Source organism: Botryllus schlosseri, chromosome 13, assembly GCF_051294905.1.
Source record: "Botryllus schlosseri isolate E-star chromosome 13, Bs_hap1, whole genome shotgun sequence".
NCBI classification, from domain to species: Eukaryota; Metazoa; Chordata; class Ascidiacea; order Stolidobranchia; family Styelidae; genus Botryllus; species Botryllus schlosseri.
The window spans coordinates 16815031-16833181 of NC_137248.1; the positions used below are offsets into that span (position 1 = coordinate 16815031).

The following is an 18151-nucleotide window of genomic DNA, read 5'->3' on the forward strand; positions in this document are numbered from 1 at the left end:
GATTGCTACGCAAGTGTTCTACCAACTAAACTACGCCACTATATCGCACAGTGGTAGTGATGCTTTTGGACTTCGCAGTTAAGAAATCGTTTTCAGCGGTACCTCACCTCCTAGGCACTCGTCACGTATGACAATAAGGTAGTGCTTTCAAATATCATGAAATCGTTCGTAAGCTTCCACACTCAAGTACGTGCTTTTGTTCAAAGTCATGCAACGCTAGCTAGTGTATAGGACACATCGAGCAGAAGTGCGTTGACCGCACCCAGTGAAGTTGTGGTTTGAGGCACCTTGACGATAAGCATAATGAAGACGACATCACGCAAATTACCCGTATCGATTTGATTAAAACTGCCAGTGACAAGACCTTCAGTACGAAATTCCTTCATACAGTACCAATAAATTGGTGTGTCATTTACGTGGAACGTGCATCCCGAGATGGGTAAAGGTTGCGATCAAAAGTATAAGTGATCAAGAATCATACAATATACGTCGATAACATGTTACAGAGCTCATGTTCAAACTAAACTGAATAAAGTTCAAGTTATTTCTTATTTGACATACAACCATTAGTAGACTAGATATAGAATATTCCTCATTCAAACTTCGATAAATGGGTATATTGGCAACGTCGGAAACCCGTGTTCCTAGACTGTTACACTGATGGCACGGATGTACAGTTTTGACGATCCATCAGCCGCTTCTTCCTTCATAACCCGGCCATAAGCTTCAATTTCGACCGTTCAATTTTGCCGTAGGCTGATCGTGGTATCACCGCAACAAATTCCACACCACCGCGCAAATGCTTGTATTCGATCAAGTTCTCTTCAAGAAGCATGTCATTTTATAAATTGCCTTTAGGTGTAGGCTACTACGTCACGTTACCTTCAATAAATGAATGGATCTCAGCTTCAGTGAGTGAATCATCTCCGCGTACAACAAATGCTTTTGGTACTTCTCCGCATTGGACATCAGGTATTCCGACTACGCCAACATCGGCGACATTTGGATGACGAAATATAACCATTTCAAGCTCGCTGGGAGATACCTGTACCACATGCATATATTTTAATTATACAGATAACACTGAGAATCCTGTATCGGAAGATGTATGGGAATCAGGAAGATAACATGGCTACTATATTCGTCAAATTTGCACTCGCATCCAAGGTGGATAGAGTTGAAGGATTCGAGTAATTGCGGAATTACGCAAACGATTTTAATGTTGGCACACATGAATGATATCAGAATATACAACAGTGAGAGTGAAAGGGCCAAGAGCTTTATTATTGGCTACCCAATTGATAGTCCGCTGAAGACAAAGAGGCATCAAATAACCAACGCTGGCAATGGGACAAGTCGGTACCCTAATATTCATCTGTATTGAAAATGAGATTTACCTGTAACGTTTTGTACTTAATTACTTCTTTAATACGATCTATCACAAAAAGGTCTTCGTCTTCTCCGATATGACCAATGTCCCCGGTCTTGTACCAGCCTTCGCTGTCGAAAGCGTTGGCGGTGGCTTCTGGATTCTGGAAATACTCCTTCATCACCTGAAAGCAACACGATTACAAAATGCAATGGTAATCTTGTTTACCAATTTCCGTTGCGGATCTGTTAAATTTGCGCTAAATACTTTCAGTAATGAAGTCAAGAAATCATAAAGTTAGAGTCTACACAATGTACATTGTACATGTAGTTATTACTGGTAGCCTGGATTACCGCACCAATTGGAATTGGATGGTGACAATTGATGGCTTCTATATGGTCTTGAATTGATGAAATCAACAGTCACCTTCTGAGCTCGCACCAGAATTTCTCCATCTTCGCCCAGAGGGCATTCATCTCTTGTTTCGTGATCTACAATCTAATATATAGACAGCGTTAAAATTCTTTAAGAGAAGTATTGTTAGCATGGAAACCTTGAGCTCCACTCCATTTTTTAGCCTTCCACTAGACGTGTACTCGATTCCAGGTATTAATCCTGCAGTGACCGATCCCATCTCCGTCATTGCATACACTATAACAGTTTTAGTGAGTCAGTGTAACATATAGCCCCAAATATTATCACATCTATCTGCACAATTTGATAAAAGCACCTCATGTATTTTCAGAGAATATGTAGGCTATTATAATCAAAACGAAGACGTACGCGCGCTGATGGTATCTCTATTATAGCGCACGGGATATTCACATTTATCTTAAAATCGGCTACTGAAAAATCATTATTGGTAAACTTCATTGTAATTCTATTAAACGTTTTAACAGCAATGTAGATTTTAAAATGCCCGGCGCAAAAGACAAATCTATTACTATACTTCGGGCAAAAATATCACAATTGATAAGACTCCAACATAAGGAAGTTTCTACAACAGAGGTCTCATGCGGCCCGCGAGACCATTTTGTGCGGCTTGCGTCAAACGTTACAACCAGAGAAGGACGATTCCACATTTATACTGCTATGGCACAGTATTCATTATCTTCGAGTTGTTATTGATCTGTTTCAATATTCGAAGGCATATTTAACGCTGATTGTATTTGACTTTGGTAATGACATGATCAATATAGCCTGGTTATTAGGAGTAGGCCTATGCCAGAGACCCGGATTAGGCTGTACTGCTCCAACCAATGCTCTGATATCAGACCGATCTTTGTAAAATTCTTAAATTCTACCTATAACTAACTGTAGCATGTCAAATGTCAGCAAGCTGCAAAATTATAACGCGACAGCTTTTACGATGTCCTGATGCATTTTTACTCTCGCATGGTGTCTACAATCAAATATTTTGACAAACTATGCCAAGTACAGCAACAATATTATTGAAATACTTAAAATGTGATTTTTTCGTGCCGAGCGTGAATTCGCAATAGTGAATTACATTTTCACGAAGCGTGTGGAATTTCACTCTGCAAGGTTCCGTCAAATAAGGCCTGCTTGGAAATACCTTGAATTCACCCCATTATTGATGTTGCGGCCCGCGGAGCACTTCAATAGTAGGAAATTGGCCCGTGAGCACATTTGAGTTTGAGACCTCTGTTCTACAACCTACAGTGTTTGTATTTAGTTACGACAGTATTATTTTTATATAATTTCCCAAGTTTCATGTTACAGAATTTTAATCCATAGATATACCATGCCACTTACGTTGCACGAAACGTGACGTTTCTGCAGTATACTCAGGTAGGTATCAGTCTTATACCAACTTAATTTAAATACCTGGTACAAACGCCACTCTATATTTTCCCATGAGCCTCTGCATGATATTTGGTGCCAGTTGTCCTCCCGTGTAAATGAAGGCTTTCAGAGATGATATGTCGTACATCGAAACATCATCGGTCTTGGCGAGCTCTATATAATTTGGCGGAATACAGAACAGTGCAGAAACCTGTCGCAATAACACAAATGATAATACAACAGAATTCAATCATCCTTTTTATACGCCAATATGTAGTCTAATCTAGGGGTTCTCAACTGCCGGTCCTAGACAATCTTCCAGCCGTTTCGCCAAATGTATTTTTATTTTGAATCTCAATTCCAAAATGGAAAGATGGGACGCTTGTATAATAATTCGACTATTTTATCATTAGGAAGTTGAGATCGTATATTTTAAATGATGTTGCAAAAAAATCGTGGTCTACTCTGGGCGTATGCCAAAATGGTGCAAGTGCTGTACAAGACCGTTTAAACGTAGCCTACAGCTGGTTTCGCACAGGTTACGGACTCGTTAATTAAATTTTGACAATGCAATTAAGCAACACTTGGCAAAATTATCAAGGTTATAGTAAACAGTAAAGTTGCATTTCCTCAAAGAAACCGAAAACTCACTATCACGTTATAGGTCTTTAACAGAACTTCGCGACCTTTCGCCTTAAAGAAACTTCAATAAAACCCGGTATAGATATATGATATCAGAAAGGCAGCACTAAATGAATTTTCAATATTACATTTGAGTTGCACACATTTTCCGAGATGCTTATAACACTCTTCTCTTGGTCACAGCACCTGTTACGATCATATTGGCGGTCAACTATGTGTCTATATAAAGTGCATGTCCGCTTCGCTTGAATTTAAAAATGGGGTCATCGCCGCGACAGACATTATGACCGCAAACTGAAGTCCCAGCATATCTTCACGATATATATCCCTGTCTTTGGATCAGTTTGGCGTGTCGAACTACGGACTGAGATCGCTTTTGATACGAGCAACGTTGTTGTCAATGGTATGCTTGTAATGTATAATGAGAACAACTTCGTGATGAGGCAGAGGAACATGATACGACGTGATATTGTTTCCATATTTATATATCTACTATGTACGTCGTGGGCATTGTGCGACCAGCGAACCGAAGGCGACATGTGACGTGATTCTGAGTGGCCTGCCTGGAAAAAGTTCCTTGGAATTTAGAAAATAAAATCTCTGATAATTTAATGTTAAAGGGTGGATAAAAACTAATGCATAAACTGGTCCGGAAATGCGCTTACTCTGGGTCTTGGACATCTAGTTTATTCAGGTACCGTGATTACGTAACCTCCGTATGCGTCGTGTGAGTGATACAGACTCAAATTAAATCAAATATAGAAAATTAGGCCAAAGCAATTAAGTTACATGTCACTATTTTCATATTCAAGTTCGAATCTTGTTTGTTGTCCCGTCTGCGCTTTTAAACTGTTATGTCATACATTATTAAATCCTAATTCATAAAATAATGGAACCAGTGCACGTGATTAGCGGTCATGATCAGTTTGCTCATGCTCACACATAAACGATATTATGTCAAGCTATGAAAGGTGCGGCTGAATGCGTACATTTCAACAAGATTTGGAGCACAAAATATTTATTTACTGGAGTCAGTCGTGAACCGGTCGTTTTAGGTTATGGTGAGCACCGAGTAGGTCTCTGTGTTGAAGGAACATAATTTGAGTCAGCATTATGAGCATCACCATGCATGCGAATACATATACTCGGCTGATGCGGACCTGTCAGCGAAGCAAGGTAAACAGCAAAGCTACTTTACGTAGCAGCACAGAGCTAAGGATGCAGCCTAACAATAACTCATCCAATTGGCGACATCTGTAGAAATAAAACTGAACGTCGCAGCCAGGGGTGTCAAACTCAAATTGCGTCGCGGGCCGGATTGAAACCCTAAAATCACTCGCGGGCCAGGCCAGTCAACTGATTCCAAAATGTTACCTCATGCCCTTGCCCTTCGTTTGACTTCTTCGTTATCAATCATATATTTATATAGATAAAAGTGTGGATCACGGATGACAGCGGTACTATTCTAGCAAGTAGCAACATTTTTATTCGCGTACAATGGAATTGGCGCAAATACGGTGATGGACCGGTTGGATATAGTTATGAGCCGCTAAAACAGCAATGCTAACGACGACATAAGTTGTCATATTTCTATGATCCCTTTGATTCAGTCGTAATATGGCCTAATCCGTGCGTCTGGATTGTGAGGGATACAAGAGATCCAACTGGAAACGTTGACGTTGAAATTTTCGGGGCAGTGACCACAGAGGAATTGACACATAAACTTGACAATTTAGAGTTTCCGCATGTCTTTTATGTTTAGGACACCAAATCTTTTAGGCAGTGATTTATTGGACGCGCAACCTGGCCTCAATTGTGGCCCTGGCTATGATGCTATCTGAAGTCACCAGCTCAGACGGCAGACAGCTCTGCCAATAACTGTTTTCCCGTGGACAGAAAAGGATGAACAAATTAATAGCATTATATGCAATTACCAATGTTATAGACAACATCCCATCCTGAGTATGAAATGCTTTCGTGGCATTCGCGACAGTTTTAAACATGGCGCCCCTATAACAGTAAAACGTGCCTTACTGGTAACGGTAAAAAGGTCTGCCGCTAATGTGGGGTATGAGAGGCGATGCCCCTAGAAGTTTGGTGTATGATCCTATGGCATTGGAGGCGAGACCAACGCTTTTTTTGGGAGGGGGGGGGGCTGACGAAGTACTCTTTCGGCCTTGAACTAAAGTGAAACCACAACACCGCGGCCGGCTTGTTATAATGTGGCCTATGAATATCACCGACATTTTCTGTATTGAGGGATTATTTAATTAAGGTTATTCTAACATTTGTTACAAGTGTGCTAGATAAAATAAGCAATTTAATCTACTCACTTGTGACAACCCTGTGCTATAGATAATGCAATAATTTTTCAAATTCCTCAAAATGATCCCGCGGTCAATGTTCCCTCTATTTTTTGATGAGTCTGCGCGCACTCACCAACTCACTGCGCGGTTCCTTGGACGACAGTGCGCAACGACTAAAAAAGGTCATGACTTCGGATTTTATGTGCGCAGCTTAGATTTACTGTGTACAGAGACCGTGTCAGCACTGCTCATTTGCGCACATGCGCAGCTTGGAGGGAAAATTGCCCACGGGCCGGATGAATGGCCTGGCGGTCTGGATGCAGCCGCGGGCCGTATGTTTGACCCCTGGTCTAAGCTTTTGTCTCGGCCCGACGACGAATTTTCTGCTTCGCATTTGGCCCACCAGGAATATAATTGTCCAGCGTGTTATAGCGCATATGCCTGAATATTGATACATGAGTTTTGACCGTCTCGAAATAGCTAACGGGCCAGTAATGCAACAGGATTCTTTGAAATAAGCACGCACTTGTTTCGAGTTTCCGTACGCAATAAACGCAACACGCTGTTTATAGGTTCTGAGCTCTCTCCCTCAAGCAATATTTTCGAAGGTCGTAGTTTGTCAAGCAAACGATAAGCGCATAGCTGACCTTGCAATGCTTGAGTGGTAGCTTGTAGGAATGGCTCAAGATAAAAATGGTTGATATGCTGCTGAGACTATGTACATATAGGCCTACTTGGAAAGTTACGTAATCGAATGCTTTTCAAGCCACCAATGTTTCCGGCTCTACTCTTTCCATTGGTTTTGGAAGACACCTCATCTTGCAACAACGTAAATTGTGCATCTGTATGATCAATGGTTTGGGACCATGCATTCAGGTTTACTTGATAAACGGCTACTTCCACTGGTTGATATTGTCCGAATACGTATGAAATCATGTTGATTCACGTATAGAATTGACCGGAAAATTACATCATACTAACTTTGAAACGAGTAAGCTTAGACCATGGGTCACCAACTCAAATCGAGTCGCGGGCCACATTTCAAATTTCGTAAAAGCCGCGGGCCGCATGAATTCGACATTGATTTAAAATAGAGCACACAGTTTAACAATCACATTTTTACAGCTTTACATCAGTAAACCGCTGCTCTCTAACATGGGCGACGGGTAGGGCTGGGCATAATGATTCGAGTAATCGAATCTGAATCGAGTATTAATTTTAATGATTCGAGTCGAGTAGTAATAGACGATTTTTCGAGTACTGCAATTATACGCTTCTCGCCACTGAAAGTTAACGTATAAACGATATTTAAATTTTCGATACTAATTTTCACTGTTGATGCCTTGAAACCTTGATTGGCGGTATCGTAGGTTCGTAGCATGCGAAACATGTAGTACAAAGCTACGAAGGTTAATGGGCAATGGACATGGCACATTTCTTTTCCGAAGTCATGATTATCCCACAACATTGTCACCAAGTCGAATGAAATCGGTATGGTCGGGGAAATACCATAACTATAATCTATGAGATGGATAAAAGCTATTATATTATTTGTGGAGACATAAACGGTACATATTTTTACTTTGACTATCATATTCCGTTATGGCGTCATAATTAGTGATACTCGATTACTCGACTCGAAGCATATTACGTGATTCAGAATCGAATCACCCAGGTACTCGATTTTGTCCAGCCCTAGCGACGGGCATAGTTACCACGAAAGAAATAACATTTTTTAAAGAAATACAAATACAACAAAAATATCATTATCATCAGTTTTATTCTAATAGTGATGTTGGGCACAGGAGAAGAGCGTATTTTGAAACAGCAACAGCAATATTTTGCAACTGAAATAAATTTCAGCATTTCAAAATACTTTACTTAACGATCTTCCAAAATCTGAAATCAGATTGCAGGTCGGAAAATATGACCTCAGGGGCCGCGTGTTGATGATCTCTGGCCTAGATGAAGTTTCATTCAATATCTACATTCTACAGTAAAACTTCCTAAGGGTGGAGGATTACCTTGTGCTTTTCGACCGCCCTCAGCATCTTGTGAAGTTCAAATTGTTTTTCGAAAACGCATTTGGTTCCGGTAACTGAATATGCGAGTATACTGCCATAACCAGCGCCGTGGTACATAGGTCTGTCCATGTATATGGTCACGTCGGGATTTCGTGGGGCATCTCTGGTAAATACCATTGATAATATGTAACAATGAAATAAAATATCCCGCGTAAATACACATCTATGAACTTAGTCAACTATTATTAATTATCATTTTAAAGTGGTCGTCGGTTTTGTGAGTCAAAATTAACAAACCACACTATTCCAGACATAGACCGATCCTACTATTCTGAGCTCTTTGTTTTTGGGTCTTATTTGAGATTGATCTATGATGGCGTAATTTGTAACAACAAAATGCATGGTAGCATGTAGCTTTCCTTCAAGTTGGAGTTTTCCAAGTTATCAAATTATGTCAGTGCGGAGTTCAGTACAACAAAAAGTTTTGACATCAGTCCTTACGCATTGATTATCCTCAATCGACCACGAAGAATAGCATCCAAATACTCACTCCGAGCATAGAGCCGCGACACAGTTTCTATGCGTCAACACTACACCCTTTGGAAGACCCGTAGTTCCACTAGAGTGTGGTATAAGAGCAATGTCTTGTACAGGTTCAATATCCACGTTCTGTAAGTTCGCTGATGAAAAAGAGCTGCGATGGTATTACTTTGAAATTGATAGCGACTACAATTGCACAAACACACTTTCGAAACCCTGGGCAATTCTATCTCCCCATTTTCTGTGCAGAATCGGAGATGAGCAATGAGCATGCATTTCGATTTCAATTTGAAAAAACGGATAAGCTGATTTTGGTTGAATTACGATCGGATGTTAGTGTACAGTTTTGTTTTGTAATCTAAATTTGAATTTGGACCAGAAAATGGAATTTCTAATAATTTGAAACTCAATTCTACAGCATTTGAAGGATGTGTAATGTGATTACAGTGTTATAATATGAGTGGGGTTTCGATTATATTGATTCGAGTCGACTGTGAGACTCGGGTTTTCCTAGTAGCGAAGTAATATATCCATCAAACCAAAAGTTATGTTATCAACGTTAATATAGCTTTCGTACTGTATTCACATCGGCATAACCCTGAAGCCACGATTGGCAAAACATCAGCAGGCCTAACATATTGCAGGTGGATTCAAATATTCAGGAAAATGTCATTCATATGAAGTAGTGAAATTGATATAGTCAAATTTGTTTTAATGTGGTATGGGTGTCATTATTTTCCCTATGGCCACGAAAAGGTAATTGTCTGAACTTTAAAAGTAATTAATATTACTATTATGAATACAAGCCCTATGATTATGCGCTATACTTTTTATCAATATAAACTATTCCCTGAGTGACCTAAATATGGCGAATATCCGACGTTGATTTGCCTTACGGAAGTTACAAAATGTACGGATTGAAAGCATATAGATCAGTGACACACATGCACATTGCACAGACGTTGGTTTCGTCAAATTACACAATGCAATATTCTGAAATTCCAGACAGCCACCGTTACCTTCATCCGACTTCTGCAAGATTTCGTCAACAGTGCAATAGTCATCACTTGCTCCAATAACGAACAGAGTCTGGTAACACAGAGATATCTGATTGCATGGCATAACTAGTTTTAGGACTTTTCTCGGTAGGCCCCACAGTGGGCATTATGACATTCGCGCTGAAAAATTGCTGCGACGGAGGTGACTTCCAAAAATGTGCACTGTGCAGTGACAGGGAGGGGACGTATAACAAGCATTGCGTATGGAACATGAAACAATCCTTCTTTTGATTAAAGAACTGACCAATCATCATCTGTGACGGCCGCACATTTGTGTCACTGTATGGCGCATGTGTGCCATTATCATGTGCAACCGGTTGGCGAGGCAGGCTAATTGTCGTGTTGTCATTATTTACAATTCATAACTAACACGATGACTACTTCTTACTACAGTGCATTCTTCAATTGCAAGATGTATTCTGCTGCAAACATAGCATCTAGTTTTCCGAGGAGGCAACACGTGGATTAATCGAATCAGACGAATAATACATAGAATATGAATCGGGACACACATTTCAAATCCCGGAACATTAATTTAGCAACACCAACAACAACATCGCTACTATATTATATTATCTATATAAATGATCTTTGCAATAAACAGACATTGCTACATGAACCTCATGTTGTGCGACAGTGTCGGTAATTTATCAGACCATTTTTATCATCGTTTTTAAAAGGTGAATATCGTTATTCAACATATTAGCTCAACGTTTAGTATAACGTATATATATTCATACATAATTTTGTAACTGGATAAAATGACTGCTGACAAATTGTCATGCATTATCTTGATTTTTTGACATTACCGAGAAACACCCAATAAGACTTCGTGCTTCACACGAAAACTTCATCAGAAATTCCGCGCAGTTATACTCTCGAATTGATATGAATATATTTGTGACTGTTATGAAATTGTAATGACATACGAATTTATATCTGGCTGAATAAAGACTACGTCCGTTGGAGCGACTACAACAAATCCTCGTCTTGCCGCGGCTGCGTATATACACTGCACAAGACAGGCTGTTTCATGGTACGTCAGCGTTGTATACGCGAATGAGTCAGGTCCGTCGAAAAAGAAATTATGCCCAAAGAAGTACCCAGGCCACCGTTTGGAGTTGGATTACTCGTCAATAACATCACATAAACATTCGCTCTGCGTTATATTTGTCATCGTTTCAACAGTTTTATATTTTATAACACCAAGCAATTGCTGTTATATAATCAATTTTATCCTCAGGTAAAAATATAAAAATTAGAAATATATCCATGTGCTATATCATTTATTACCTTTAGACATGGGAGCTCTTTTTGCACGTCTTTCAATAAACCCAGAGCTTCCGTCGAAACGAAAGCCATTTTGGGCTCAAGCATGTGGAATTGACGAAAGATTTCATCTGAGATGAATCAACATATATATAAATCGAACTTATAGGATTCGGATTAAAGAAATTCTTCCATTGAAACTAACCTTTCTTGTAAAACGGGTTGGATGGGGCTAGTGCCGCTCCACTGCCAACTATGCCGAGTATGAGAAAAATATATTCTACGCTATTTGGAGCACATATTGCGATGCGGTCGCCTTTCTGAATTCCTTGACATTGCAAAAAGGCAGCGCACTTCCTGGATGATTCGTAAATTTGCCGGTATGTAATTGCTCGATCGTCCTCTGAACAATCGACCTGTGAAATGAAGTTGCATAGTAAATTACTCCGTAATTAAGGTACCTATCCTCCTCTACTGAAACCAATAAAAAACAAGTTTCTCTGCTGAAATCTGCGCTACAAAGCTTCCCTATGTATAACTTTTTGATAAATATTGGTTTTAAATGAGCCTAATGATCATCATGTACTGAACTTCCTCAACAATGACACTGACCTATGTGGTCTTGTGGTCATATAGAAAAACACCATGCACATTTACGAGTTTTATTACGCTTGTCCATTGAAGTGTTACTCCAGTAAAGACATATATGTAATTTACGATCATGTCTGTTTCAATTCATTGGTTGGTTTCTACTAGGCATGGTGTGAACGCGAGGTTCGCGTTCGCGTTCTGTGTGTGAACCTCGGATATTTAGAGGTTCGCGTTCACAACAGAACCTTGGTAGGTTCTGCACTGTGAACCTTTTTGGTAAATTGTAACTTGGACTTCACTATAAGATCTTTGTATAAAATATATTGCATCTCAACTGCGGGTCACTCTATGCATGGCGCTGGCAGCATAAAAAATCAACACTAAACGAGCATGCACTTTGACAACATTAAAAGTTTTACTTGCTTTTTTGTCGCAAAAAATTTCTCGAAATATCCAGCTTTCCGTTTGTGAATATTTAGTGACTCTCTGCTGTGAGGTTGACCCGCAATCACACAACATCACGAGTGATATACATAGTCAGCGAATGATGCTTATTCAACCAATCAATGACATTGACGTCGTTTTCTGATGTAAACAACCGAGCGGACGTACGGGGTCAATCTTGACTTCATATCCTTACTGCATCATTAAAACCAAATCCGTGCGATTAAGGTGCTGGCTACTGCTATATAACTTGTTGTTTATGGTATCGGTAGCGAGTATAGAAACCCGTTTTACACTCTGCTCAATATCAATGTAGCAATAATCAGACTCCGAACCCATTCATTGTCCGGTCTGTCAAAGACCGTTAAGGCGTAAGCTTATATTCCCTGGTAAGTCCTCGTCGAAATTGTTGGCAAAGCGACGGAATGTATTGATTTTATGAGATTATTATATGCCTTCATAACCGCGGTTGATACATTTAGCGACGTTTAAAACGCCAATATGTACTTCAGCAATGTGACATAATGTGGCCCGAGTCTTCGCTAGGGATCGTGTACATTAATATAGGCTATCACTTCATTGAAAGATATAGGGTTGGAATTAGCAATATGACGTCACGAGGTTCACGGTCGTGTTCACACAGAACCTTTCAAAAAGGTTCGCCTTCACACGAACCCGAACCTTTCAGAGGTTCATACCATCCCTAGTTTCTACCAATCAGCGATGTTTTGGGAGTACAAATTCCCTCCTTTCAAATGGACATTTCAATGATGAAATCCGATGAAAGTTTGTAGTTCAATCGGTGGATGGTCGTTGCTGCGAAGTAAAAGAAACTGCGGCTAGACACGATGTACCCAATATACCGCATGAAATTGCCAATTTCAGGACACACGCCTTTATTCACAATACTCATGTGGATCATCCGCTGATACAAGTATTTATAGTTCATTTGCTTCATGGTATTGTTGTAATATAGCATCTCTACTTTGCTGCCATAGTATTGCTGAATAAATTACATATCTGGCATCAGGATATCCTCTTACATACCTACCACAAAACACAAAATTGCAGTTTTTATAAATACGTACATCCCATACCAAATTCATCAGTGGGATACACATAGGGTTGCATTTAAAACAAACGGCGTTTTAAAACACTTTGTTTAAAACATGTCTTAAACAGTGTTTCAAACAAAGGCCTTTAAAGAAATTGTGTTTTTTAAGTTGTAAAATTATGCCATAATTGTGTAAATACTTTCCAAAAACATGTTGTATGAGCCTACGGACAATTACCACCCGATTTAGACGACGAATATCGATATGGGATATTTGGAACTGTCAGAATAGTCGGTTCAACAGTTATAGTACATATATATTTCGTCGAAGGAGCTATATTCACCCTCGATTTTCAATTGTCAATGTCAATCCATTATGACGTCGCAATTGAATATTCGTGACGTCATGACTTAAAAAAAAACAATTAACACATGTTTTAAATTAGGGCCTTGTTTTAAACATGTTTGTTTTTAATTGATTTTTGTTTTAAATGCAACCCTAGATATACAGCTATGGTTTTCTGTGACACGATGCTCATGAGAGCCCCATCCAATAAATCAATGAGAACTAGAGAGCCGCATGGCGGTGAAATAACTTATTATAATACTGGCTATGGTCGGTCGTGAGTTCTATACCGAAATTTGAAAATCAATGCAGGACTTATTTTCAAGCCCTTCAATCCTATCAACCTTCACACAACTAACTTTCGTGCATCGGAATCTTTAATGTACGGAATTCCTTACTACGTTTGTAAATGAGCTTATATGAAATTCAATAGGCGGCACATTATAAAGATGTATGGATTGTAAAGTGTACCATCATCCCGCGCAGACGTAGAAGATAAGTTGTTGATCCGTTGATTGACATACAAATAATAGATATACTTACAAATGCTACATCATCGCCATATTCCAACAGCTTGCCCCATACAAATTCGTGGAAAGATATATCAGGAACATCCAATTCGCCACGTTTAATTGGCATTTTAATTTGGCGTGCCGGCAGCAGCTCGATGCCACTCGCTAATCCGCAAATTGTAAAATCAAGTCGCTGGAAAAGGCATACAACATTTTATGATATTCCATCTGCAGCCATACAAGGCCGGTTGATATATAGTTGTTAGTGCGACACGCATTGAAGGAAATATCATTTTAATAGAATATCTAACAGCAGTACGAACGGAGAATCGAACAACAATAACTATAATTTTCGCCGTTGTCATCGTAACGGTTACAATATGAATATCTCCAGCTTCAGTAATAAGCGTATTTTCCGAGAGTTATTCGTATCATTAATATCAGCAAATCATATTCATAATCAATAATGTACACATTGACTTACGTCGTCTCCGTGAGACTGAGAAACAAGACGCTCTAAATACCATTAGTTTATTATTCGCTATTTTCGTAAATTATCCCGAAATAATCTCAAAAAGATAACATCTCTCTTTCGCTATCTTCTTTTGCTACTATCTACAATAACATTACACGGTTATTACTATAGCATAGGGTAGCAACGCTACATGTTACATCTCACAAAATCACGAAATAAGGCACTAGGCCGTAACCATAAATAAGGTTATCGACCAAGTTGATGACACACCGAAAAATCAAGGATCAACAACAAGAACAGTATTATATTTTAAAGACGAACTTTCGTTACAACAGAAATGATGTTATTCTGTTCCCATATTCAAAAATCTATACGGTATACATACCGTATATGAAGCTACATTTCTCAGTTTGTATATGGAGCCATGCATCATTTAATCGGTTCAGGAACTTGTTGAACTTACTCTTTAAATATACTATTCGCGCGTTGACACATTGACTTATGTATGTATGAGTTGAACCAAAGTTCAACCGAACTTATCGAATAGTTTCAGAAATTTCGATTAGTCATAGCGATCATTATCGTGTGGTTTTGTTTGCCGACGGCACGTTTGCATTGTTATCATGTGCAATTGTAGACAACTTGAGGAATCTATCTGAGTGAAACCGAGTACCTGAATGATTCGACTAAGAATTGAATAGTAGAGAGCGAGAGACAGATGATATTCTTTCTCGCCTGCACCATCGAGATGCTTTGGCGACGGAGTTGCGATACGGCCCCATGAGGTCATCTAGTCTGCGCCCCCGTTTTTTTTCTCCTCCATGCTATCCGTGATTGCTGAGCGCCTAGCAGGATAGCTGCGGATACCATTTGTCGAGTCTTTGGTATGACCCGGCCGGGGATCGAACCTACGACCTACCGCTCGAGAAGCCGGACGCATAACCATTACACTATCTCGCTCGCTACGAGTAAAATGTTCGAATGACGCTCATTGTAACATCATTGCATTACGATAAATTTGGAAAGTGCGAATATGTACCTGTTACGCAACCACAAAGTAAATAATCCCTGTTATACACCACATTGAAATAAATTTTGTATTATTTCAACCATGCCTATTTCATTGCGCTTGCTGATAGATCTACAGAATCCGCAGATCCACCAACGTGTAACATAGCTTTGTGCTTCCGATTTTGGATACTGTGACAAGGGCGACTGAGATTTCAAGACTTTCAAGGTCAAGAGCATCGGAAATTTGGTTGTCGTTGATAAAAAAAAAATGTAACTACGGGACAGGGGGCGTATAATGCCAGTACAAAAAATTTCGACTCCCATATACCCAACTTCATTCTTCTCAATTAATACTGAATTCAGAATAAAGTACTCGAATTATAGTGCCGAGCCTCATTATCTGCATTTCATGAATGCTTACAAGCGTACATGAATACACCAAATAACAATATTATTAATTGTGATTCATTAAAGATAACTTGGCAATCTACATAAACAACGCATGCTGTTTTCCTGCAAATCAACAATCATAATCATAATCGACATGAATTTGCAAATATATCGAATACTCCAGAGTGGCGCCGTGTCTCCCAGCGTCGAACTTGCTCTGTACCAACATGTGACCAATAGCTCTATACTCATGTAGCTTTCATGAGCTAAGACGAAAACTTTACTATGCGTGATACGGTCGACTTTATTGGTATCCAATGCAATTCAAAGGTATGAGCAAGTAAATAATATCCAAGGCTTAGTTAGCTAATCGTCACTTTCCTGATTAGTGGAATCCCGCAGGCACTGATTTGTGTTGCAGCTACAATGAATCGACAACATAAGTCCTTTCGTAGTAATCAACATTGAACTTATTGAACAGTACGCAATTCGCGTCTAGTATAGTATGAGTCTCGTTGGTAGACGTCAGAGACCATACTACCACTCATAACCGAGAAGGCTCGTGAATACTAATTTCTGCTCAACTTGATCATGTAGCCTACTTGAGCGCCTTCAGCTAGAGCTCAAGAGAAATCCAGTGGTAGGCTTTATACTGATTACTGACCTCTTGACAGACTTAGTCACTGGTACAGATGCACACATTCACGACAGTGATATGCCGCTATTGCCCGTACACGTCAAAACGATATGTTTACAAGGACCTGTCTCGCTGGTATTTAGTGAGTCGTTATAATTTGCAGCACGAGCTTCGCTAATTTGTTCCGGTTCAGTTTCGAAGTCAAATACGTGATTCTGGTAAAATTTGGCATGCTCGCAGTCGCAGTATGCTACGTTCGGTGCTACGCATGAGCGGATCGCTGAATCTCGTTGTGAACATAGAACAGGGCGTCGGAATGAAAACAACGCATTTATATTGCATAACAGCTTCTAGTTGTGGTGGCGCTTCAACTAAATCGTATCCTGCGCACCAGTTCAATAACAGCAATGACATTTTTTAATGGTATCACGCGCCGGTTTTTTTGGTCATTACGCAACGATAGTGGGGATACAAGTTTACAGCGCATCATTGTGATAAATGTGTCATCAAAGATCAAGTTACAACTGATACTAGTCAACTCTTAAGATTACTGGACCACAATCTGACTTATCGGGTTAAGCAGAGGATACTCGCAGGCGCGCAGCCATAGAACGCTATTTATTTAACTGGGGAGGAAAGGCGATAATGGGAATTTTCGTTTAGCCGTCAGTTTCTGAAAAAAAAATGGCTGCGGCCACATGCTAAGTTCAATCAGATAAGGTTGGGTTTGATCTTTGAGTTTTTAATGAAGCTAAGAGCGGTTTCCCCGCCTAATATATATTTCGGAGAAGATGTGCTTGGTAAGACACCGGACATATATGCCATTCACCTGCTCTTGCTAGTCGACCACCAAAGTTAACCCTTTGCGACCGGCGGACCAGTATACTGGTCCGCGATTGTTTAACACGGAGGAGTCTTTATTTATTCTAAGATAGCTCGACCTGCATTACTTTCTCAACTGTAACAATCGATTTATATGGATAGCTATTATGAATACGCATACATACGACCATGAACAACCTATTATATCGATGTATATCCTGCTTGAAATGCAGATTGAACATGCAAAAACGTTTCCCGCAAAATTGAATTTGTAATGATGTTCGCGTGAATGAACGCCTGGAATATAAACCATTGTATCTTCCGTTTTAGACGTCATATAACCAATTACAGTTATCTTCTATGACTTGTTGTTGGACATACTATTCTATGAAAGTCCGTATATCGAAGATTAGCACGTAGAGATGTTTCAAATCGACGTGAAAGTGATCTCGCACACGCACACGTACACACGCACACACATATGATTTATATCAGGGGTCACCAACACGCGGCCCACGGGCCGCATGAGGCCCGCGAGGTCATATTTTGCGGCCCGCGACCTGATTTGGAAATTTCGGAAGAACGCTTGGTAAAGCGTTTTGAAATGCAGAAACTGATTTCAGTTGAAACATATTGTTGTTGTTGTTCTTCAAAGTAAGCTATTCTCCCGTTCCCAATATCACTATTCGTCACTAGCAGATGCGACTTCGGCGATGGTAATATCATCATCATTGGATTATTAGCAATTTTATCAGTTCAATAACCCACAAAAATGCGATACAATGAATAGACAGGAAGATGTCGAAGCAACTTGGATTAGTTTATGGAATCAAACACCCACCTTGGCCTAGGCGA

At 39.7% G+C, this 18151-nt stretch overlaps 1 protein-coding gene across 1 annotated transcript; it reads right to left on the reverse strand.

Moving 5' to 3' along the window:
• Window positions 1-377: 377 nt before the first annotated feature.
• LOC145453907 (uncharacterized) lies at window positions 378-15018 on the reverse strand. Its single transcript, XM_080331875.1, has 12 exons — window positions 13993-15018; window positions 11220-11430; window positions 11039-11145; window positions 9707-9776; window positions 8698-8827; window positions 8148-8310; window positions 3218-3386; window positions 1923-2020; window positions 1796-1867; window positions 1398-1553; window positions 883-1045; window positions 378-822 (listed from the first exon to the last, which is right to left on the reverse strand). Exons 1-12 carry the CDS (start codon window positions 14086-14088, stop codon window positions 707-709), a joined length of 1551 nt encoding a protein of 516 aa, XP_080188001.1. The 5' UTR covers window positions 14089-15018; the 3' UTR covers window positions 378-706.
• Between the last annotated feature and the right edge of the window lie 3133 nt (window positions 15019-18151).